This window comes from Plasmodium yoelii (assembly GCF_900002385.2).
Source record: "Plasmodium yoelii strain 17X genome assembly, chromosome: 13".
NCBI lineage: Eukaryota > Apicomplexa > Aconoidasida > Haemosporida > Plasmodiidae > Plasmodium > Plasmodium yoelii.
The window spans coordinates 173226-199626 of NC_036185.2; the positions used below are offsets into that span (position 1 = coordinate 173226).

Consider the following 26401-nt stretch of genomic DNA (forward strand, 5'->3'; position numbering starts at 1 on the left):
GCTAGAAAAATGTTTAGTAAAATTTGTATTAAAAGTGATAAAAAAAATCACAGATTGTTTGATTCTCATAATATAAATTATATCATACTACTATTATGAAGAGGTGAAAAATGTTGTTATTATAATAGTATTAGTAATATTAGAATTAACTGCATTTATCATATTAAATTAATTGTTTAATATAATATTTATAGTACTATGATCTTTTATTTATTAATGTAAGTATATATATTTCCATACGTAATGAACTGTTCTATAAATTTTAAATTGAGTTTGATCAATTATAAAAATATAAAATTTGTGTATTAATAATGCTATATATTAAAAATATCACTTATATAAATAAAGTTATTTATTTTTAGATATTATGATATTGTGGATCATTACATTTTTGATATTCATTATTTATGAAAGATTCTATTATTAATGTTGCTTTGTGGTTGAATTATTTAAATAAAAAATATATTCAACTTATCAATCTGATAAAAGTATCCAAATCTGTTGTTTAAATAATAATTTGTATTTTTTAAAATAAATATTTGTTTTTTACACTTTATTGGAAAAAATGATTAGCTTCGATTTTAATTATACTTGTACAGATTTACGAGTTGTTAATTTTTAATTAAAAAAATACTAATATATATTTTGTTTGTAAACTTCAAAAATGAGTACGTTTTATATTAATTTTTTTTTTTTTCTTTTAACCATCTCCCTATGTGTGAATAATAAAACCCTTGCAACGGAGCTTTCTCCAAAAACATATACAAAACCCAAATCAAAAAAATTTACAATATTCAAATCAAAAAAATCATATCCTGCGTAAGAAAATACAACAATATATATAACATATATTATATATTTCATTATGAAAATATTAAATGTATGTCTTTGCAACAATGTTATAAATACAATAACTTTATTTTTGTACACATTAAAAATATGTTCATTTTTAGCAAAGATAACACAGAAGAAATATATCAAAAAAACAAGCACCTATTATATACCGATCCCGAAGAAACTATAAACGCGTGCAGATTTATGACAGAAGCTTTAACACATTTAGAACATCATGCTACAAGTAAAGATGATTATGTATTATATGGTAGAAATTCTGTTTACTATATGTTTTTTTATAAAAAAAAACATCGAGGTCATACAAATGTTAAAAAAATTGAATATATAGTTGATGATCCGAATATGGTATCAATTAACGAACACCATTAAAAGTTATAAACCAAATTCAAATTAAAAAATTATTATAATATTTATTTCTCTTTACTTCCATTAGTATAATGGATTAATAAACAGGTTTTGGAATCCCGACAGTAGCAATTTTTTGTATACAGGCTCGGTTAAAAGTATACAAAACATAAATAATTATTCAATTTAACATATTATTTTTACTATTTATTCTTTCTAACATCTTCAAAATCATCATATTTTAATTATATATATCCAATTTTATAATATGTTTTTTAGGAAAATTTGTCCGTGTGTACAGTCGAAATTTAGTAATGATACAGCAACGTTGCAAAAAATGGCCGTGGTCTCGTGAGAAATATTTTTATGCTTTAGCTGCAAAATTTAAAGTAAGCAAAAGGTTCTTTCTATTTCGTTATAAATCGTAATTCTCATATTATTCAAATACACTTTTATTAATTTTGTAGACATCAGAAAACAAAACTATGATTGCCATGGCTTCAACAAATATAATTGATCACAACCGTAAAAATAAAAAATATTTTGAAAACAAAATAATAGAAAATGCAAATTTATTCCAAGCTGAAATTGATTCTGAAGATGATATTAGAAATGGAAAATTAATAAAAATGTTTGTTAACTTAAATGGATACATTGTTGAAAAAAAAAACAAATATATTGAAATCACCTATGTCAACTCTGTAAACGGTATACAGATTTTAATAATTTATTTCAACAATTGTTAAAAAATATGGTTTTAAATAAGTGTACATATTTATAATTTGCAAAAAATATAAACATTTTATATAATCATTCATTTATCTTTTTTTTCTTAGAATGATGAACATGGTTCCATTTAACAAAAAAATATTATTGGAAAACCTTTAGATTGTTTTCCCCCTCATAAATAAACATATATTTAAATATATTTTCAGTACCATATATTAGAGAATTTGTGTTAATAAAAATGTTTATTTCCATGAATGGTATTTATTTAAATTACCATCATAAAATGTTTTTATCCTTTATGATTGTTTTGTTCTTGTCTGTTATTTGTTTATGTCTTTTAATATTATAATGCATCTATATGTATTAATTTTTTGAATAATACAAATAAAACTGTTATAACATATGAAGATATTTCATTTAATAATTATCACCCTTTTTTGTTTACAAACATGGACATCATCTATAGGCTAAAATTTGGGGGGGTATCCCATATATTTAAACGATTTTTTATTTGTAAGTGATATTTGATTTTAATATTATTTATAGTAATGAAATTAATAAGATGAACAGAATGGTTCAATATAAATGTTACGTTGATGTAATAATTTTTTATACACACATATGTGAACATTATAATAAACCAACTAAAACATTCTTTCCTTTAAAAAAAATTCATATACATTCATAGAAAAAATAAAATATAACATAAATGTAGAATGAAAATAAGCAGTTTCGTTAAATAAAAATATTCATAACATGACCATTTTATGATATATATAATTCAATATAATCCTAAACCTTTAAAACAATTCCTTAAACTAATAAATATTATAAAATTATTCAAATTAAATACAATATAATACTTAACCCTAATTCACAACATAAAAACTATATAAAAATGATGCAAAGCCATACAAAAATGTAATAAATATAAATATATAACTTTATATTTAATTGGTTATATTATTCAATTATTCTTATAAACCCCAAAATTATGGTCAAAAATTACTTACAAATAGGCAGTTTCTTAAATATATCAATCATTGTTACTATTCCTGAAATAGTTAATACTCTTCGAATAATATATTAATGATTCATTCTCTTCTTTATATTTTTTAGTTTTTCTCTTAAATATTCTTTTTGAGCTCTTTTCCGTAATACAAATAACGAACACTAATATAAAATGTTAAGAAGTGTACGATTTTTTTGTTAACGTTTGCATATATTTAATGAAAATAATTTTTAAATTTCTTATTATTTACCTTAAAAAAAATTCCCAAAAAGATTGATATTGTACTGAATATTAATAAAGCTAGAATTAATTTTTTTACTATCGACAAACTTGGTGGTGTAACATAACAAATTTCTTCAGAACTTTGCATATCATTCCCTTCTCTTTCTGTCGGGACGAGGGATGGAATATCATTACAATCAACGCCATTAGTATCACAATAACTTTTAAAATTATTATAATCATTTAATAATGTAGACAATACTTGATGATAAGGACTATCATTATCAATATCAGAAACATTAAGTTCATTATATTTTTCAACAAATTTACTAGCACAATCTAAATAATTCTTATTTGTTTTTTCGTTTGCATTAAGTCCAGTATACATTTTACATAATGGTTTAAATGCATCATAAATTTTAGACATCTTTTCAATATTAGTACTCAACAATCTCTTTCTTCCATTTATGATTTCCTTATAATTTGGATATCCCGTATTATCTTGTAATTGCTTACTACAATCTTCACTATCATTATTACAACTAGTATAATGCGTATTATTTTCTATATATTTATTGTAAAAATCATTTAGATCCTTGATTCCGTCATACTTCTTTTGATTTAGTTTATAACTTAACCATATGATAATGTATTGAAAAGTATTGATATTTTTTTTTTTTTTTTTCACAAACAATTGATCAAGCAACCATAAACAACCAGCATTTATATTATCAAGATAAGTCTTACATTCTGTTTCCTTTGATTCTCCATTAAAGCAATAATTCATAAAATTCCCTAAGTTTTTAAAATTTAAATTTGTAGACTTGTCTAAGTCATCGGGAAAAGAGCTTCTCAATGTATCAAACTGTTCACACTAAGAAAACATTTAAAAAAGTATAATAAAAATATATGTTAATGAAATTTATAGATTATATAATATCGACAAATACAAGCAAATTTTATTAAAAAATGCAGATACCAGGGTTTTATCCATTGCAATTTTATTTTGTTTATAATATGTATATTATGTAACATCATATTTTATGCTTAATAAATGATAAAATAATTGAACATAGCATAAAATTGTCTATGGTTAAACATTTTATTATCATTTTTAATATTAATTTAAAGATAATATGGAACAATATAATAACTTTACGGTAGTTAGATAACTTATTGTGTTTTGAGGATGTTTAATACATGTTTTACTATGTGTATAGATACAATTTTACATTAATTGTTATCCTTAATAACACTCATATGAGCATTATTATAAAAATTAAAGCAACAATGTAACGAATTAAAAATACATCTCTTATACACATCCTTTAATATGGAAAATAACCAACGTCATATCTTTTGTTTTAATATACTGCAAAAATCGAAACAATTAAGAAACCCATTATTACTATAATCCTTAAAGTATATAAATAGTAATTTTTTTAAATATATTAAATTTTTATATACTTGTTTCTTATAATATATAATACAGCTCTTTCTAAAATTATATTATTTTCAAAATAAATTGCATTTTTCCCTTTTTTAATTGCATATACTTAAATTTATATTGTTTTTATTTAATATATATCCATTCCAATTATAGTTAACATTTTCAATAACTTTATTTTTATTCTTACACATTCCGTTTTAGAAATATACTTTATTGGGTAATTTTATAATATATTTTGTCATCCTTTCCATTCTTTAAAACACCAATTAGCACTGAACCCATATTTATAAGCTTAAATAAGTCTTTGAATGCATATTATTTTTAAAATAATGCTTAGTAAATATTAAACATATATACCTACTGATGATATTTTAAAGTATAATATAAAACTATGTTTAATTAGGTTCTTATATTGCACTTTAATAGGAGAGAGATAAGATATATTAGCTTTTAATATATATATTTCGCTAAATATTATACATAATTTTATCTTATATATTCTACTGTTATAGTTAATGTATATCGTTCAAATAATTTATTAAAAATTCAATATTTTATGAATTCTATGGTAAAACAACGACAATATAATATGCGTTAATATGGAATAATAAAATGACATTTAACATGAATTGACTCTTTAATCCTTTCATCATTGATTCATATTTTTATAATGTAAAACTACAAATTCCAAATTGGATCATTAACAAATATATGATGTATTATTATGTCTTTTCGATAATATTAACATTTAATTATATGAAGGTTTCACAATATAACAATATTTCAGTATTAGTTATTGAATAATATTTTACCAGTTTATATGTATAGATATATAACATTAACGTTATTCTATCTATCATATTATTTATAATTATTAGAATAAAATATGATAAAAAAATTATTAATATACTTATGTTTTATTTTTTAACTATTTTAAAATATAATTTATTTATACCTCAAAACTATAAAGTTCAAAATTAATAGTGATTAATCTAATAGTATACCTTTATAGTAAACAAATTAATGTATATATAAGTACCCCTATTATTTGAATTTAAAATATTAATATAAAATGATACTATATATAATTGTTATTTTAAAGGATAGTATACATATATCTATAATTTAATTTTTTATTAATATACATATTTTTATTGATTATTAAAAATCTTAGATGCATAAAATTCCTTTTATAGATAACGTTGTAGTGTCGATTCTCGATCGATATTTTATGAATATCTATTATTACATTTCAGTTGGATAACACGATTTAAATAAAAATAAATATGATACAAATCATAATTTTTGCTAAATAAATTTTTTATCAAATAAAGAAACATATTATGATATGCATAATTCCATATAGCTTTGGGTTATCAAGGCTTATATAATAGGAAATTGTGATAAAGCATAATATAAATTCATATATAATCAATATCTATATTAATATATACAATATAGACATTTAATTTTAATCATATTAAATCGTGATGAACACTCAATTGTATATATTATACTTTATGGGAAATTTGGTATTGATCCCTTTCATGTTAGATTATTCCCCTTTTGGTTGTATATTTTAACTTTTTAACTTCATCTTCTGATTAAATATACGTGATGATACATATATTAAATTAGTATTAAAATTATAAAAAATTAAATGCAATGTAATACTTAGCCCTAACCCGAATATGGGTTTCACAAACACAACTTTGCCCCCTAACATAAAAACTATATAAAAATTATGCAAAAATTATTTCCCAATAGACAGTTTCTTAAATATATTAATCATTATTAATCTTCTAATCATATATTATTGATTCATTTTCTTCTTTATATTTTTTATTTTTTCTTTTATTTGTTGTTTTTTAAATCGCTTCCGAAATCCAAATAATGAATACTAATATAAAATTTTAATAAAGTATGTTTTGTTTGTTAACGTTTGCATATATTTAATGAAAATAATTTTTAAATTCTTTATTATATACCTTATAAGAAATTCCCAAAAGAAATCCTATTGCACCAAATATCGATAAAACTGAAATTAATTTGTTTCCTATCGACGAACTTGATGATGTATCTACAGAACTTTGTACAATAATTTGTTCTGTTTCTTTCGGTTGAGAGGACAAAATCTGTTTACATTCATTTTTTAATTTATCATAATCAGTTGATAAAGTAGACAATAGTTGATTATAGGAACTATTTCCATTACCAGTATCACTATCATTAAGGAGTTTTTGATATTCAACAAAAAATTTATTATCATCTTTCAAATAGTTATTGCAATTTTTATTGTCTTCATCAACTTTAGTATACATTTCACATAAAATTTTAAATAAATTATAAAGTTTAGACACTTTATCTTTAGAAATTTTCATCAATTCTTTTTTTTTATTTATAAGCTTAATGAAACTATTATACTTTTCGTGATTTTCTATATTTATTTTATAAAAACTATTTAGATTGGTGATGTTGTCATCTTCAGTACTCTTTAGGTTTAACATATAACATAACCATATCATAATGTATTCAACAACATTGATGTTACTTGTTTCACAAGATTTAAACAAACCAGAAACCCCACAGAATTGATTAAGCAAATAATAAAATCCAGCATTAATTTTTCCGAAATCACTACTACATTGATCTTTAAAACAATAACTATCTAAGAAATTTTCTTTTTTAAAATCATACTTATTATCACTGGTCAATTTATCAGGAAATTTATACCATAAATTATCGAACTTTTCACACTAGGAAAAAATTTAAAAACATTTATTAGAAATGTATATTATTGAACATTTTATTAAAATAAAGTTTAATGATATTTAAATATAATACAATATCAAAAATGCATATACCACTTGCTTATTCATTGTGATAGAATTTTATTTTTGATTTGTAAATTGAATAAACTCATTCTGTTTTATATACACTGTCCCCAATATGTGACGCAAATACTTTAGTCCTATATATAAAAACTGTCTGTAGTTAAATATATTATAAGTTTTTCAATAATTAAATTAATATAGAATAATAAAATAATATTATTACTAAAGGAACGTTTTATTTCTTTTTGTGACAATTATTTAAATTACCTTAAATAGAGGGATGCTTAATACAGTTTTGGTTAAATATAGATATGATGCATTTTATACAAAAAATTATTATTATTAATAAAATATGGTATAACTTTATTATAAAAATGGATATACCTTTATAAATAATTTAAAGATGTTTGAATATATAAAAGGTATATATTTATATTTTATGTTTTAATGATTATCCTTCAAAAAATTAAATGCTGTATAAATCTAAAAAAATAAAAATTATATTATTACTATAATCCTTAAAAGTATGTAACTAGTAATTTTTTAAAATGTATTAAATATTTATATACTTGTTTCTTATAATATATAATACAGTTTTTTCTAAAATTATAACATTTATAAAATAAGTCGTATTGTTCCCTTTTTTAATTGCATATACATAATTTTAATATTATTTTATTTAATATAGATAACTTTACAATCTACGTTAACGAGTCCAATAACTTTATTTTTATTCTTATATAATTAAATTTAGAAATATACCTTATTAGATAATTTTATAATATATTTTGCACATCTTTCTCACGGTTTAAAACGACAATTAACACTGTAACCGTATTTATATGCTTAAATAAGACTGTTAATGCATATTGTTTTTAAAATGTTACTTAGTAAATATTAACACATAAATAACTATTGATGCAAGTTTAAAATATAATAGAAAACTATGCGTAATTGAATTGTTATATTTACATTTTAGATAGGAGAGATAAGGGAATTATACTTTTTTAAGACAAGGATATAGCCATATAAAATTTACCTATTCTATATAGCTAATTATGTATTGTATTCCTTTAATATTAAAGATTTCAATTCGTGTATACATTAAAAATGCCTCAGAATTATTTTCTAAATATATAGTTTGCTTTTATATTTTATAATAAACAATATTTCGTTCTATGATGAAAAACTATAAAATTATTAGTATTAATTTTCTTGGTAGTGTTAATTCTAATATTATAGCATTAAATCTACTTAAATAAGTGTTATAATATTTCATTTGATGTTTTGTGCATATAATTTTAATCTTATTACAAGTTTAATAATATATATCAACGTATTCGAATCAAATTAATTTAATTATTTTTCGTATTTAATACTTTATCTATTGTTATTACTATTTTTATTACTGCTATATCACTGTATAGTACAACGGAATAATTAATGCGCTTAATCAAAATACTTTATATCAATTAATAATTTTTTTGTTTCATTGTTTTAAATTATAGTATTTAGAACATATTATTTAGCAATAACAATATATTTGTGAATTTTATGTAATAACCTAATAAAAATATTATTAATTCAAATTAAATTAATTATTACATACCATTATACTTTGCATTAATATGTAATTGTATATGTTTCACAAATTTAACATATTTCAGTTTTAGTCATTTATACAATATTATATATATTATAACAATAACGTTAATTTTATATACCAAGTTGTTTATAAGTATAACAAACTATAACATTAAATTTTATTATATACTTACATTTTATTTTTTAACTATTTTAAAATATAATTATTTATACCTCAAAACTATAAAGTTTACAAATTAATAGTGATTAATATAATGTTATACCTTTATGATAAATTGAAGCGTATAAATAAACTTCTATTAATACAAATGTAAAATACAAGAGAATAGTAACTACAATTAAAACTTAAAAAATGGTCAAGCGTAATAATATTTTATAGACAATGTTATATTGTCGATTCTCGGTCGATATTCCATGCATTTATATTTTATGATTATCTATTACTGTTCAGTTGGATAACATGATTTAAATTAAAATAAATATGATACAAATAATAAGTTTTACTAAATAAAATTTTCATAAAATAAAGAAACATATTATGACATTCATAATTCAATATAGCTCTGGGTTATCAATACTTATATAATAGGCAATTATGATATATCATAATATGAATTAATATATGTAATATAGAAATTTTATTTTAATCATATTAAATCGGCATAAGCACTCAATTATATATATTATAACTTATGAAAAAATACGATGTAGCCCTTTTCATATTAATAGAAGTACCCATTTGGGGGGTACATATTTTGAACTTCACTTTGTGATTAAACATACAGGATGATACATATATTAAATTAGTGTTTAAGTTATAAAAAGTTAAATGCAATGTAATATTTATCCCTAACCCGAATATGGGTTCCACAACATAAAACTATATAAAAATTATGCAAAAATTATTTATTTCCCAATAGACAGCTTCTTAACATATATTAATCATTATTAATCTTCGAATCATATATTAATGATCAGTTTCTTCTTTATTTTTTTAGCATTTCTCTTAAATGTTGTTTTTGAGATCGTTTCCGAAAACCAAATAACGAATACTAATATAAAATGTTAAGAAACGTATGATTTATTTGTTAACGTTTGCATATATTTAATGCAAATATTTTTTAATTCCTTATTATTTACCTTATAAGAAACTCCCAATAAAATTGATGCTGCAACAAATATAATTGCAATTGTAATTAGTATATTTTTTGTTACTGAACTTCGTGGACAAGCTACAAGTGATGAGGAATTAATACATGCAGCACTATATATATTTTCAAAATTTTTATAATCATTTGATAAACTAGACAATAGTTGTAAATAAGAACTTCCTTTATTAATATATAAAGCATTTTTAAGTTTTTCATATTTTTCAAACAATTCTCCAGCATTTTCTAAACATGGCATGCATTCGTAGTCTTCTGCACCAATTTCACTATACATGTTACATAATGATTTAAATGCATCATAAAAATTAGATATATCTTTAATATCGATATTAATCGATTTTATTTTATTACATACAACATCTTTTTTAATCTCACGATTACTATCAGTACCTATATGCTCATTATAAAAACTATTTGTTTTTATATTATTATTATAAAAATCGTATAATTTGGTGGTTCTGTTTTCTTTTTTTTGATTTAGTTTATAACTTAACCATAAAATAGCGTATTCAACAATTTTATCACTTTCTAAATGTTCACCATCAAGCGTATTTAGTAATATTATAAAACCAGAGATAATCTTTTCTTCATAATTACTACAGTTACTACCATTGCAATACGTATTTAACATATTCCAAGAAACATCTCCTCCCAAGTTGTTCAGATCATCATCAAAAGATTTATCGACCAAATTAATTGATTTGCACTACGAATATATTTTGCGAATTAAACAAAAGAATGTATTAATATAAATATTACTAAAATTAAAATTAATATAATTTATAGGAATGCAACATACGAATAATATAAGAAAAAGGATATATACCACTTCATTAAACATTATAATGAAATTCTGTTATAATTTGGAGATTATGCGGGGTGATGTTATTTATATATAATGCATAAATATTTGTTGTATTTATTTAAGCTCTTTACATAGCAGTTATCTTTCGTTAGACATATTATTCTTAATTTTAACTTCATATAAAATAATAATACATTAGTATTACTAAAATTATATTATACTTATTTTATGACATTTAGCTAAACTATTTTAAATAGAGGGTTGCTTACACACTTTGCCATATGTATATATGATTCATTTTATACAAAAAATACTATTCTTAATAACATTTGGTATAACATTATTATAAAAATTAATATACTTTTATAATGAATTTAAAAAATATATACATATACTTTAATATAGAACATAAATGACGTCCTAAAACTTAAATAATGCATAAATATATAAATTTAAGAAAGTTATTATTATTACAATCCTTAAAGTATATAAATAATTATTTAATAAGATAGACTAAATACTTATACACTTGTTTCTAATACTATATACCATGTTTTATTAAAATTATAGTATTTACAAAGTTGTATTGTTCCATTTTCTATGCAAATTACATAAATTTATATTGTTTTTAATGAATGTAGATAAATTAAAAATCATTTTAATGTGTTAAATAACTTTATTTTTATTCCCATATACTTCAATTTGTAAGTATGCCTTATTGTGTAATTTTATAATATATTTTACGCATAATTTTCACGGTTTAAAACAATTAGCACTGAACCTGTATTTATTAATCTATTTATAAGCTTAAATAAGTCTTTAAGTTCATATTGTTTTTAAAATATACTTAGTAGATATTAAATATTAACATATAAATAACTATTATATAAATTTTAAAGTATAATAGAAAACTATGTTTGATTGTGTCATTATTTTACCCTTTAATAGGAGAGAGATAAGATATATTAGCTCTTTAATATATATATTTATATAAATATTCGCTAAATATTATACATAATTTTATCTTATATATTCTACTGTTATAGTTAATGTATATCATTCAAATAATTTATTAAAAATTCTATATTTTATTAATTCTATTATACAGTAATGTTGTTTTGGATTATAAAATGATTATTCACTAAATACTAATGTGAATAATAAAATACCATTTAACATGAATTGAGTCTTTAACCATTTCACCATTGATTCATATTTTTATAATAATAAACCACATATCCCAAATTGAATCTTTAACATATATATAGCATTGATACCTTTATAATGTATTATTATGTGTCTTTTCGATAAAATTAATATTTAATTATATGAAGTTTCCACAATAAAATAATATTTAATATAAGTCATTCGTAGAGTATTTTGTTATATATTATATATAGGCGTATAATAATAACGATATTCTATCTTTCATATTATTTACATTTGTTAAAACAAAATATAACATTAAATTTTATTAATATACTTATATTTTGTCTTTTAACGATTTTAAATGTAATATATTTATACCTGAAAATATAAAATTTAAAAATGAATAGCGATTAATCTATTATTATACCTTTATAGTAAATAAATTAATGTATATAGAACGATTTATATTATTTGAATTTAAAACTTTAACATAAAATTATACTATATATAATCGAAAGTTAAAAGGATAGTATACATATATCTATAATGTAATCTTTATGTATTATTAAAAATGGTAGATGCATAAAATATATTTTATAGATATTGTTGTGTTGTTGAACCTCGATCGACATTTTATGAATCGATATTTTATGACTACCTATTATATATTGGTAATATGTTTAATTAATCTTAAAAACACACATATTAATATGAAGATATATTATAATGTAGACAATTGTTCCAAATTAATCATCTTATAATAATACCCAACTTCATATATAATGTTATTATTAAAGTTGTATTGGCGTAATATAATTTAATTTAATTGTAGTACAAATTATAAGTTTCACTAAATAAAATTTTAATCAAATGAAGAAACCTATTATGTTATACATAATTCAATATAACCACATATTAACAAGTTTTATATAATAAATAATTATGATATAGAATAATATGAATTGATATATGCAACATAGACATTTTATTTTAATCATATAAAATCGACATGAACACTCAATTATATATATTATAACTTATGAAAAAATGGGATGTGGCCCTTTTCATATTAATGGCAATGCTCCTTTGGAAGTACATATTTAACTTCAGCTCAAGATTAAACATACGGGTATAGCACATATATTTAATTAGTGTTCAAATTATAAAAAATTAAATAAAGATATAATACTTAGCCCTAACCCCAATATGGGTTCCACAACATAAAAACTATATAAAAATTATGCAAAAATTACTTCGAAATAGACAATTTCTTAAAATATATTAATCATTATTAATATTCATGGAATAATCACTACTCTTCGAATAATATATTAATGAATCATTTTCTTCATTATATTTTTTATTTTTACTCTTAATTTTTGTTTTTGAAATCGTTTACGAAATCCAAATAATGAATACTAATATAAAATGTTAAAAACGTACGATTTTTTTGTTAACGTTTGCATATATTTAAATGTAATATTTTTTAATTCCTTATTATTTACCTTATAAGAAATTCCCAAAAAAATTGGTATTGCAACAAATATAAGTGCAATTGAAATTAGTGAATAAGTTAGAAGAGGTGGAAAATAATAACATTTATTTTTAAAATTATCATAATCCTTTGATAATATAGAAAATAGTTGATAATAAGGACTACCTTCAGAAATATCCAATTCTTTCTTAAGTTGTTCATATTTGTTAACAAATTCTTGAGTATTTTCTAAATAACTATTGTAATCTGAATCGCTGTTATCACATTCAGTATACAATTTACATAATGATTTAAATACATCATAAAATTTAGATATATCTTTAATACTCATAGTTAGCAAATATTCTTTTTTATTTATAAGATCGTTATAACTACTATATCCTTCAACACCATCTCTATTTTGTTTATAGTCATAGATAGTTTTCATATGTTTATCGTAAAATTCATTTATATTGGAAAATTGAGTTTTTAACATTTTATTTAATTTATAGCCTAACCATATCATAATATATACAGCAATATCAGTATTTTTATTTGCATAATACGAAAAAACTGTTTTACCACCATAAAATCTATCTAATAACCATAAGCACCCACCGTTAACTAGATTGGTATAATTGTTACATGATTTATCAGGGCAGTGCTGCTTGAGGGTTCCACCTGTAAAAATATAATTTCCAGAATCATCCCATTCATCGGAAAAATCCCCCCTCAAAGAATCAAACTGTTCACACTAAGAAACAATTTTAAAAAATCAAATAAAAATGTCTATTAAAATGAACGTATTATTAATTTATAGATAGTACAATATCAAAAATGTGTAATAACAAATATTTTTATTCAAGAAATTTTATGTACCACTCTACTAGTTAACATATTGGAGATTTATTTTTAAACTATAAATTAAGTATATCATAATAATTTCATATATTGCATCAGAATAGGGGACATACAATTGGATTCTCTATATAAAAATTATCTGTAGTTAACCATATTTTATTTTTAGTATTAATTTAAAATTAATGTAAAGTAATAATACAATAGTAATACTATAGTAAGTTTATATATATATTATTGAAATTAGCTAAATTGCCTTAAATTGGAGATATTTGTTTTGGTCATATGTATAACATAAATTATGCTTAAATTTATGATTATTAATAATATCCATTCTAATTTTATTATAAAAATTTAAGGAATTTTATAATGAGTTTAAAATACATTCCCTTATGTCTCAATATAGAAAAATACAAATTTGTTTCTCATGTTTTAATAAATATATTTATACCCATGAACATGTAAATATGTAAAAATTAATAAATCTATTATTAGTATATTTTTTAAAAGTATATAAATAAATATTTTCTAATATATTTTAAATATTTAATCTTGTTTCGAATGCTGCATACTACTGTTTTATTAAAATTAAAGTATTTTCGAATTAAGTTACATGCTACATTTTCTATGAAAATTAAATAAATTTATATTGTTTTTAATGAATGTAGATAAATTCAAAATTCATTTTAATGTGCTTAATAACTTTATTATTATTCCAATATACCTTATTGGGTAATTTTATAACATATTTTCCCATCTTTTCCATTCTTTAAAACAACAATTAGCACTGAACCCGTATTTATAAGCTTAAATAAGTCTTTGAATGCATATTATTTTTAAAATAATGCTTATTAAATATTAACAAATAAATAAGTATTGATGCAAATTTTAAAGTATAATAGAAAACTATATATATTAGGTTGTTATATTGCACTTTAAGAGGAGAGAGATAAGATATATTGCTATTTTAATATATAAATTTAAATAAATAGTTTCTAAATATTCTACATAGTTCATTTTTATCTTATATATTTTATTGTTATATTTATCAATGTATATACAATTAAATAATTTATTAAAAATTCTATATTTTATTAATTCTATGGTAAAATCATGATAATATAATACGCGTTAATATGGAATAATGAAAAGAAATTTAACGTTGATTGAGACTTTATCATTTTCTTTATTTATCCAGTTTTTTAAAATATAATACTACAAATCCCAAATTGAATCTTTAACAAATATATAACATTGATACCTTTATAATATATTATTATGCGTCTTTTCGATAATAATAATATTTAATTATATGAACTTTCCACAATAAAACAATATTTCAATATTAGTTACTAGTAGAGTAATTTATTATATTATATTATATTATATTATATTTATAGGGGTATAATAATAACGTTATTCTATATATCTAATTATTTATAATTATTAGTACAAACTATAACATTATATATTATTAATATACTTATATTTTATTTTTTAGCAATTTTAAATGTAATATATTTATACTTGAAAATATGAAATTTAAAAATTAATAGTGATTAATCTAATGTTATATCTTTATAGTAAATAAACTAATGTATATATAAGTATCTCTATTATTTGAATTTAAAACTTTAGCATAAAATGAAACTATATATAATCAAAAATTAAAAGGATAGTATACATATATCTATAATCTAATTTTTTATTAATATGCATATTTTTATTGATTATTAAAAATGTTAGATGCATAAAATTCCTTTTATAGATAACGTTGTATTTTCGATTCTCGATCGGTATTTCATGCATCTATATTTTATGAATATCTATTATTACAGTTCAGTTGGATAAGATGATTTAAATCAAAATAAATATGATACAAGTTATAAGTTTTACTAAATAAAATTTTCACTAAATAAAAAAACATATTATTATATGCATAATTGAATATAGCTCTGGGTTATCAAGACTTATATAATAGGCAATTATGATATTGAATAATATGACTTCATATATAGTCAACATCTATATTAATATATTCTATATAAAAATTTTATTTTAATCATATAAAATAGGTATGAACACCCAATTATATATATTATAACTTATAAAACATGTTGCGCAATTCATTACATATTAGCTTATGACCCTTCTTGGTTAGATATTTGGACTTTTGATTTCATCTTGTGATTAAACATACGAATATAGTACATATATTAAATTAGTGTTTAATTATAAAAATTAAATACAGATATAATACTTAGCCCTAACCCCAATATGGGTTCCATAAGCACAACCCTGACCCTTAACATAAAAACTATATAAAATTATGCAAAAATTGGAAAAAAATTACTCCCCAATAGACAGTTTCTTAAAATATATCAATAATTATTACTATTCCTGGAATAATCATTATTCGTCGAATCTTATATTAATGATTTATTCTCTTCTTTATATTTTTTAGCTTTTCTCTTAATTTTTGTTTTTGAAATCGTTTCCGAAATCCAAATAACGAATACTAATATAAAATGTAAAGAAGTATACGATTTTTTTGTTAACGTAGAATATATATAATGAAAATAATTTTTTAATTCCTTATTATTTACCTTATAAGAAATTCCTAAAAAAAATGCTATTGCACCAAATATCGATAAAACTATAAATAATTTGTTTCCTATCGACGGACTTTGTGCTATAGCTTCAGAAGTTTGTGCAGAAATTAGTTGAGAATTTTGTTCGGATCTTTTTACACATTTTTTTGGTGTTTTTATCTCTGGAAAGGATGAACTATCGCTACATTTACTTTTTAAATTATCATAATCAGTTGATAAAGTACACAATAGTTGATTATATGAATTGTTTCCATTATCAGTATCATTATCATTAAGGAGTTTTTGATATTCATCAACAAATTTATTAGCATCTTTCAAATAGTTATTGCATTTTTTATTGTCATCATCAATTTTAGTATACATTTCACATAAAATTTTAAATAACTCGTAAAGTTTAGACACTTTATCTTTAGAAATATTCATCAATTTTTTTTTTTCATTTATAAGTTCAATGAAACTAGTATAGTTGTTGTGATTTTTTATATTTGCTTTATAAAAATTATTTAGATTGGTGAAGTTGTCATCTCGAGTACTCTTCAGGTTTAACATATAACATAACCATATCATAATGTATTCAACCACATTGATGTTACTTGTTTCGCTAGAATTAAACAAACCAGAAACCCCAAAGAGTCCATTAAACAAATAATAAAATCCAGCATTAATTTTTCCGTAATCACTATTACATTCATAATCAAAACAATAACCATCTAAAAAATTTTGTTCTTTAAATTCATATTTTCCTTTATCCAATTTATCAGGAAATTTATCCCATAGATTCTCGAACTTTTCACACTAGGAAAACATTTAAAAACATTTATTAGAAATATATATTATTGAACATTTGATTAAAATAAAGTTTAATGATATTTATATGTAATACAATATCAAAAATGCATATACCACTGCTTTATTCATTATAATGGAATTTTATTTTTGATTTGTAAATTGAATAGAATCATGCTATTTTATATATGATGCACCAAATATGTGACGCAAATACTTTACCCTATATATAACAGCTATCTGTAGTTAAATATATTATAAGTTTTTCAATAATTAAATTAATATAAAATAATAATACAGTAGTATTACTAAAATCATATTATACTTATTTTATGAAAATTAGCTAAATTACCTTAAATAGAGGGTTGCTTATACACTTTTGCCATATGTATATATGATGAATTTTATAAAAAAAATACAATTCTTACTAACATTTGGTATAATTTTATTATAAAAATGGATATACTTCTATAAAGAATTTAAAGTGTATATTTGAACATAGGAAAGGTATATATTTATATTTTATGTTTTAATGATTGCCCTCCTAAAACTAATATTGTATAAATCTAAAAAATATAAAATTATATTATTACTAGAATCCTTAAAAATATATAAATAGTGATTTTTAAACATATATTAAATATTTATATACTTGTTTCTTATAATATATACCAATATTTTATTAAAATTATAACATTTATAAAATAAGTTGCATTGTTCCCTTTTTAATTGCATATACATAATTTTAGTATTATTTTTATTTAATATATATCCATTCCAATTATAGTTAACATTTTCAATAACTTTATTTTTATTCCTATATATTTCAATTTAGAATTATACCTTATTAGGTAATTTTATAATATATTTTGCACATTTTTTCCGCGGTTTAAAACGAGAGTTAGCATTGGACCAGTATTTATAAGCTTAAATAAGACTGTTAATGCATATTGTTTTTAAAATAATACTTAGTAAATATTAAATATTAACATATAAATAACTATTGATGCAAAATTTAAAGTATAATAAAAAATCATGTGTAATTAGGTTGGTATATTTACATTTTAGATAGGAGAGATAAGGGAAGTATGTTTTTTTAAGACAAGGATGTAGTCATATAAGATTTACTTATTCTACATAGTTTAATTATGTTTTATATTTCTACTATTAAAATTTTCAATTAATGTATACATTATAAATAAATTAGAATTATTACATTTCTATATATATAGTTTGCTTTTAAATTTTAATAAATAATATAATATTATATTTTTTATAATAATTAACTCAGACTCATAATGAAAAACTATATTTTTAAGTAAACTATAGAATTATTAATATTATTTTGCTTGATAGCGTTAATTCTAATCTTACCACATTAAAAAATATTAAGTCAAAATTGTAATATTTCATTTGATATGTATGCATACAATTTTAACCTTATCATACCTTTAATAATATGTATAATTAATATATATCAACGTATTCGAATCAAATGGATTTAATGATTTTTTCGTATTTAATATGTTTATCTATTGTTATTACTATTACTATTATTATTGTCATATCACTGTATAGTACAATGAGATAATTAATTCACTCAAGAGGAATATTTTAATCCAATTTGTATTTTTCCTTGTTTCATAGTTTTAAAGTATAACATTTTAGATCATATTATTTCGTAATAACAATATATTTAAATTATATATTTGTGAATTTGTATATATATAATAACCTAATAAAAATATTATTGGTTCAAATTAATTATTACATACTTTTCCTGTATATTTTGCATTAATATATAATTGTATATATTTCCAAATTTAACATATTTCAGTTTTTGCCACATATACAATATTATATATATATTAGAACAATAACGCTATTCTATATATAATATTATTTATAATTATTAGAAAAATTATTAGAACAAACTATAACATTAAATTTTATTAATATACTTATGTTTTATTGTTTTAACTATTTTAAATATAATTTATTTATACCTTAAAATATAAAATTTACAAATTAATAGTGATTTATCTATTATTATATCTTATGATAAATAAATTATGGCATATAAAGCAATTTCTATTAATACTAATTAATTTTAATACATATGTAAAGGAATTACAAAAGAAAATAGTAACTACTATTACAACTTAAAAATATATTGTATATATAGTTCAATTTTTTATGTGTTACTAAAAATGTTAGAAGCATAATAATATTTTATAGACAATGTTATATTCTCGATCGATATTTATGAATCTATATTTTATGATTATCTATTATATATTGGTGATATGTTTAATTAATATCAAAAACCCATATATTAATCCGAATATATATTGTAATGTAGATGAATATTCAAAATGAATAATCTTATAATTAATACCCATCCTCATATAATGCTATTATTACAGTTCGGTTGTATAATATAATTTAAATTAAAGTAGTTGTAACACAAATTATAGGCTTTCTAAATAAAATTTTCGTCAAATAAAGAAACATATTTTGATATCCACAATTTAATATGGTTCCTAATCAAGTTTTATATAGGCAATTATTATATAGCACAATACGACTTCATATATAACCAATATCTATACTAATATATACAATATAAATATTTTACTTTAACAATATTATGTCGGTATAAACACTCAATTATACATATTGTAATTTATTAAAAAATGTTATGCATCCCCTTTCATATTAATGGCTATGTTCCTTTTGTGGGTGTACATATTTGGACTTATTTTCGATATTATATATACAGGTATAGTATATATATTTAATAGCAATTTATAGACAAATAAATATGATCAAATTATAAACAAATTCATAAAAAAATACCCTCAACCCAAAACATAGGTTCCATAGAACAAAACTATAACACATAGTACATAATCATGACCCAAAATACAGATTCCCTAAAACACATCCTTGAACCTTTTCATATACATATATATCATCATAATACTATTGATTCAATTAGATACTTGTAATATATCTATGAAATTGTTTATAGTATCATTCTATTAATAAATTTCAAAATATGATATTTCGTCAAATTTTATTTTCATTATATAAAATATAAACATATGTATATAAAAATATATGCATACAAATAATAAATAATATGATTATAACAAATGGATCAATATTATTTCAATTATGAATTATTTTCGGAATATTCTTTCACGAATTGTATACTATAAATAAGTATAAACGGAAAAATTCATATAAATATATAATCAAAATATATTACATTTGTTTTAATAATTACATAATAAAATTATAAACTTAAAATACGAGCTCGTAAATGTATAAATTTCTAGCATAATTCATTTGTCTATAGGTATCACATGCCAAACATTGTAGTTTAAGTGATAATTAAAAAGAATAATTTTGTTCGTTTTTTAGTTCGATATCACTTGAATATAATTATTATATGAAGATTATTTACTTATTTTTTTTTGAAAGGTATTTTTCTATTTCTTCTTTAGATTCTAATAAAATCTTAAAAAGTTCTGGATTGTTTTCAAGAATTTTTTCCAGGTATTGTTGCATCAGGGATACTTCCTTAGTAGTAAATTGATCACTATTTGAATATAGTTTCCCGATTGATTCTTTTAATTGTAATATATACTCTAAATGTTTTTGATTTTTTGGAATAAACTCAGGCTTAATTACTTTCATCCACATTGCCACATTAGGAAGAGATTCATCGTTGTTTGAATATAGTTCTTCGAATGTTTTTTGTAATTTTAATATATCTTCTAAATGTTTTTGATTTTTTGGAATAAACTCACTCTCAATTGGTCCAATTCGCATTTTTACCGTAGGAAGAGATTCATTACTTGAATATGTTACAACTATTTGATTATATGGAAAAGTTACGGGTACATCCCTAATTATATATTTTATTTGTTTATTTTTTTTACATATACCAAAACAATTAGATCCTATATCATCTTCATCATCTTTAGGATTGTTATTCTTTAATTGTGTTTTGTGTTTATATTCTATATCATTTTTTTCGTTACTTTTGTTTCTTTCTTTAGTGCCACGAATACTTTTATTTCTTACATCAGATACCTTATATTGGTAATACAAGTGAATAAACATACAATATATATATGGGTTAATGTATACGTCACAACATGTAAATAACCACTATTATATAATTTTCTATATATTAGTTTATATTTTGTTTTGACAACTTACTTTCTGTTCGGAGCAGTGTACTGACCCAGCCAAAAGGGAATACAAGGCAATACAAACTAAACTAAATATCCTTTTATTCATTTTCTTATTAATAAAAAGTGTTTCCTCGAAGCAGTACGATTTAAATAATATATAGGTTTTATTCTTTTTCAGTCTTTTTTATCTATTATTATTGTAAAACAATAATTATATTATTTAATGTTACAATTTGTTTAATTTAATTTATATAAGCAAATTATTTGATATATATGAAAGTTTATTATAATAAAATCATATAATGCTTCTATCTTAAAGCATCGCAAACTTATAATTCTGAAATTATATGTTAACAAAATTTAATATTCTATTTTTACTTTAATATAAATAATAAAAATAAATAATATAATATAATTTATTTTAAATGGATAAAAATATATATAACAATTTTCTATAATACATAAAAATATATATATTTGTTCTGAATGTTTTTATTTAGTTGAACCATTATATTTAATATAACATAGTTATTTTTAATACTTAAAATATAAATAAATTAATGCACTAATTTATATGAATATATCATCATATATATAACAACTGTTATCATCAGAGATATAAACATGCAATTGCTAAAATTTTTATATTTAGTTTTTTTTTCAAATAACAACCAATTTTCGAAAAAATTGCATTATTTTAATTATATACAAATAAGTTTATGTAACAAATTCAACCTAAAATATATTTTTTCATATTTTTATATAAATAAATCTTTAGTATAATTTAAAGGTTCATTTAATAATATGTTTGATACTTTATAAAACTTATATTTTTCTATTGTTTGTCTACAACCAAATTAATATATATTAATTATGATAATAAAATATTAGATACATATATATGCAAACATATGCAAAATAATTAACAACAGTTGTTGTTTGCATCTAAATACTTTCTTCTTTGTTATACTTCTCAAATGTTTAATATTATTTAATAATATTCTACATTTTATTTACCACTTTTGTAAGTTTTTTTTTTCATAGATTGGTATATAATAATATTATTTATAAATATATTTATGAATATACAACATCAAATATATTAAAATAATATAAAATATTCAAATTTTTAAATGTAATTCAAAAAACAATCAATTATAATATTAAACCACAAAAATAATACATATAGAACCAATATATTGAATGTGATACCAATATATTTTTATCTCAAATCGAAAATAAAATATACTTAATGCTACTAACTTTTATTTTCATCATATTCATTTAACCGATGTTAAGACACTTTTGTATTTAAACAATACGATATTTTGACTTTTATAAATAAGAATTAAAGACAAATAAATATTATAATTTAGTTATAATAGAGAATTCAATCATATAGAAAATATATTTTATGTTTTATTATAAAATACGAAATAAACTCTTGACATGTACTATATATACACAGTACTTCTTTATGTTAATAGACAAATTTACTATTTATTATTCTTTAAATTCGACTTCAAATGCATGTTAATTAAATTTATCATACAAATAATCGCTTTTTCTTTTATAAACAAAAAATTAACAAAAAAAAATAGATTAATAAATGCTAAAGGATCGGCTTGCATAGGTTTGTATATATTTGATAATACCATTTTCTCATCGACGTAATTTACAACTTTTTTCATCGTTCTTCCTTATTTCCCATTCTTCTCTTCCAGTTTTTCATATTATGCATCGTAATTATTTAAATCGTTGTTCTCTTCTAGGACCAAGTCGATTCCAATGTTTGATCAATTTACACATAAACCATTAATCACAAATTAACAATAAAATACAAAAAGTACATAGTTTAACATATTTACCATTAATTTATATTAACACAAAATGCAATCCTTATAATTTTTCAAAATATATTACAATATTCGTTCCTTTTCATAGTCATCTTCATTTTCATTTTTTCTTACATATTCAGACTTAATATAAATATTAAAATCTCCAACTTATTCTATACATATTTTTAATAATTAGTTTCCTATAAATATTTAAAACAATTCCTTAAACTAATAAATATTATCAAATTATTAAAATTAAATACAATATAATCTTAACCCTGACCCACAACATAAAACAACATAAAAATTATGATAAAAATTACTTCCAAATAGACAGTTTCTTAAAATATATAAACCATTATTACTATTCATGAAATAGTCACTCTCTTTGAATCATATATGAATTATTCATTTTCTTCTTTATATTTTTTAGCTTTTCTCTTAATTTTTGTTTTTGAAATCGTTTCCGAAATCCAAATAGCGAATACTAATATAAAATGTTAAGAAGCATACGTTTTCTTTGTTAATGTTTGCATATATATAATAATTATTTTTTTTAATTCCTTATTATTTACCTTATAAGAAATTCCTAAAAAAATTGCTATTGCAACTAATATCGATAAAATTGGAATTAATTTGCTTGCTATCGACGAACTTGATGTAGCTTCAGAAATTATGTTTTCTATATTTGGAATGGGTGGGAAAATATCACAATTTTTTTTTAAATTTTCATAATCAGTTAATAAATTAATCAATACATAAAAATAGCGGGTATTTTCACCATTGTTATGATCTATGATAATTGTTTTATATGTTTCAACAAATTGACTAGCTTTTCCCGAACATTGCGTGCAATTTGAGTAGTTTGTATCAAGCTCATTATATATGTCACATAATGTATTAAATGCATCATATAATTTAGATACAATGCTCATATCCATACTTAAAAAATAATCATTTATATCTATAAGATCCTTATAACTATTATGACTACTAATATAATCTATATTTTTAGTATACTTATTACCATGCTCTATATATGTTTTATAAAAAGAGCCTATACTGTCGTTTTCTTCAGTTTTGGTAAGGTTTAACATATAAATTAACCATATCATAATGTATTGAACAATATAGATGTTTCCTTTTGCATCATTTTGAAACGTAGTCTCATCCTTAAAGAATGTATCAAAAAAATATAAACATCCAGCATTAATTTTGTCGAGATCAGTATCACAACTATCACCAGTACAATACCTTTTGAAATGTGTATCATCTTTAAATTGATACATTTTCTTATTGTCCAATTGATCAGGAAACCATTTCCTTACATCCTGGAACTTTTTACACTAAGAAAACATTTAAAAATAATTAATAAAAGGTATATTATTGAAAATTTTATTAAAATAAAGTTTAATGATATTTATATATGGTCAATATCAAAAAATGTAAAGAAAATTATTATTATTAAAAAATGTATATACCACGTCCTTATCCATTATAATGGAATTTTATTTTTGATTTGTAAATTGAATAAAATCATGCTGTTTTATATACACTGCATCAAATATGAGACGCAAATACTTTAACCCTATATATAACTGTCTGTAGTTAAATATATTATAAGTTTTTCAATAATTAAATTAATATAGAATAATATAATAATATTATCACTAAAGAAACATTTTATTCCTTTTTATGATAATTAGCTAAATTGCCTTAAATAGAGGGTTGTTTAATACATTTTTTATTAAATATTTATATGATGTATTTTATACAAGAAATGCATTCTTACTAGCATCTTGTATAAATATGTTATAAAAATTAACATACATTTATAATGAATCTAAAGTATGTTTGAACATAGAAAAGAAATATATTTATATCTTATGCTTTAATGAATGCCCTTAAGAAATTTAAATACTGTATAAATTTAAAAAATAAAAATTATATTATTACTATAATCCTTAAAAGTATATAAATAGTCTTTTTTAAAAATGTATTAAATACTATATACTTGTTCCTAATAATATATAATATAGTCTTTTCTAAAATAACACTTACAAAATAAGTTGAAGTTTTACATTTTCTATGCAGAATACATAAATTTATATTGTTTTTAATGAATGTAGATAAATTAAAAAATAATTTTAATGCGTTAAATAACTTTATTTTTATTTCCATATACTTCAATTTGTAAGTATCCCTTATTGTGTAATTTTATAATATATTTTACCCATAATTTCCAAGGTTTAAAACGACAATTAGCACTGAACCCGTATTTATAAGCTTAAATAAGTTTTTATATATAGATTGTTTTTAAAATAATACTTAGTAAATATTAAACATATATACCTACTGATGATATTTTAAAGTATAATAGAAAACTGCGTTTAATTAGGTTGTTATATTACTCTTTGGTGGGGAGAGATAAGATATATTTGCTCTTTTAA

At 20.4% G+C, this 26401-nt stretch overlaps 8 protein-coding genes across 8 annotated transcripts; 1 reads left to right on the forward strand and 7 right to left on the reverse strand.

Annotated features, from left to right (window-relative positions):
• Positions 1 to 664: 664 nt before the first annotated feature.
• On the forward strand, positions 665 to 2060 carry PY17X_1300329 (fam-a protein; the record flags this gene model as incomplete). Its single annotated transcript, XM_022957509.1, has 6 exons — positions 665 to 819; positions 954 to 1200; positions 1289 to 1358; positions 1480 to 1589; positions 1668 to 1901; positions 2037 to 2060. 6 exons carry the CDS (start codon positions 665 to 667, stop codon positions 2058 to 2060), a joined length of 840 nt encoding a protein of 279 aa, XP_022811111.1.
• A 955-nt stretch (positions 2061 to 3015) lies between these two features.
• PY17X_1300335 (PIR protein) lies at positions 3016 to 4157 on the reverse strand (the record flags this gene model as incomplete). The annotated part of the gene is made up of 3 exons (XM_022957500.1): positions 3016 to 3102; positions 3192 to 4037; positions 4143 to 4157. 3 exons carry the CDS (start codon positions 4155 to 4157, stop codon positions 3016 to 3018), a joined length of 948 nt encoding a protein of 315 aa, XP_022811110.1.
• Positions 4158 to 6426: 2269 nt separating this feature from the next.
• On the reverse strand, positions 6427 to 7492 carry PY17X_1300343 (PIR protein; the record flags this gene model as incomplete). Its single annotated transcript, XM_022957493.1, has 3 exons — positions 6427 to 6513; positions 6602 to 7369; positions 7478 to 7492. 3 exons carry the CDS (start codon positions 7490 to 7492, stop codon positions 6427 to 6429), a joined length of 870 nt encoding a protein of 289 aa, XP_022811109.1.
• Positions 7493 to 10038: 2546 nt separating this feature from the next.
• PY17X_1300350 (PIR protein) lies at positions 10039 to 11062 on the reverse strand (the record flags this gene model as incomplete). Its single annotated transcript, XM_022957488.1, has 3 exons — positions 10039 to 10104; positions 10193 to 10927; positions 11048 to 11062. The coding sequence occupies 3 exons, from the start codon at positions 11060 to 11062 to the stop codon at positions 10039 to 10041; spliced, it is 816 nt and encodes a 271-aa protein (XP_022811108.1).
• A 2444-nt stretch (positions 11063 to 13506) lies between these two features.
• Positions 13507 to 14546, reverse strand: PY17X_1300357 (PIR protein; the record flags this gene model as incomplete). The annotated part of the gene is made up of 3 exons (XM_022957483.1): positions 13507 to 13593; positions 13681 to 14403; positions 14532 to 14546. The coding sequence occupies 3 exons, from the start codon at positions 14544 to 14546 to the stop codon at positions 13507 to 13509; spliced, it is 825 nt and encodes a 274-aa protein (XP_022811107.1).
• A 2392-nt stretch (positions 14547 to 16938) lies between these two features.
• On the reverse strand, positions 16939 to 18037 carry PY17X_1300363 (PIR protein; the record flags this gene model as incomplete). Its single annotated transcript, XM_034637664.1, has 3 exons — positions 16939 to 17025; positions 17114 to 17914; positions 18023 to 18037. The coding sequence occupies 3 exons, from the start codon at positions 18035 to 18037 to the stop codon at positions 16939 to 16941; spliced, it is 903 nt and encodes a 300-aa protein (XP_034493603.1).
• Positions 18038 to 21373: 3336 nt separating this feature from the next.
• Positions 21374 to 22219, reverse strand: PY17X_1300371 (fam-c protein; the record flags this gene model as incomplete). The annotated part of the gene is made up of 2 exons (XM_034637665.1): positions 21374 to 22009; positions 22139 to 22219. The coding sequence occupies 2 exons, from the start codon at positions 22217 to 22219 to the stop codon at positions 21374 to 21376; spliced, it is 717 nt and encodes a 238-aa protein (XP_034493604.1).
• A 2111-nt stretch (positions 22220 to 24330) lies between these two features.
• On the reverse strand, positions 24331 to 25447 carry PY17X_1300377 (PIR protein; the record flags this gene model as incomplete). Its single annotated transcript, XM_034637666.1, has 3 exons — positions 24331 to 24438; positions 24527 to 25297; positions 25433 to 25447. The coding sequence occupies 3 exons, from the start codon at positions 25445 to 25447 to the stop codon at positions 24331 to 24333; spliced, it is 894 nt and encodes a 297-aa protein (XP_034493605.1).
• Positions 25448 to 26401: the final 954 nt, after the last annotated feature.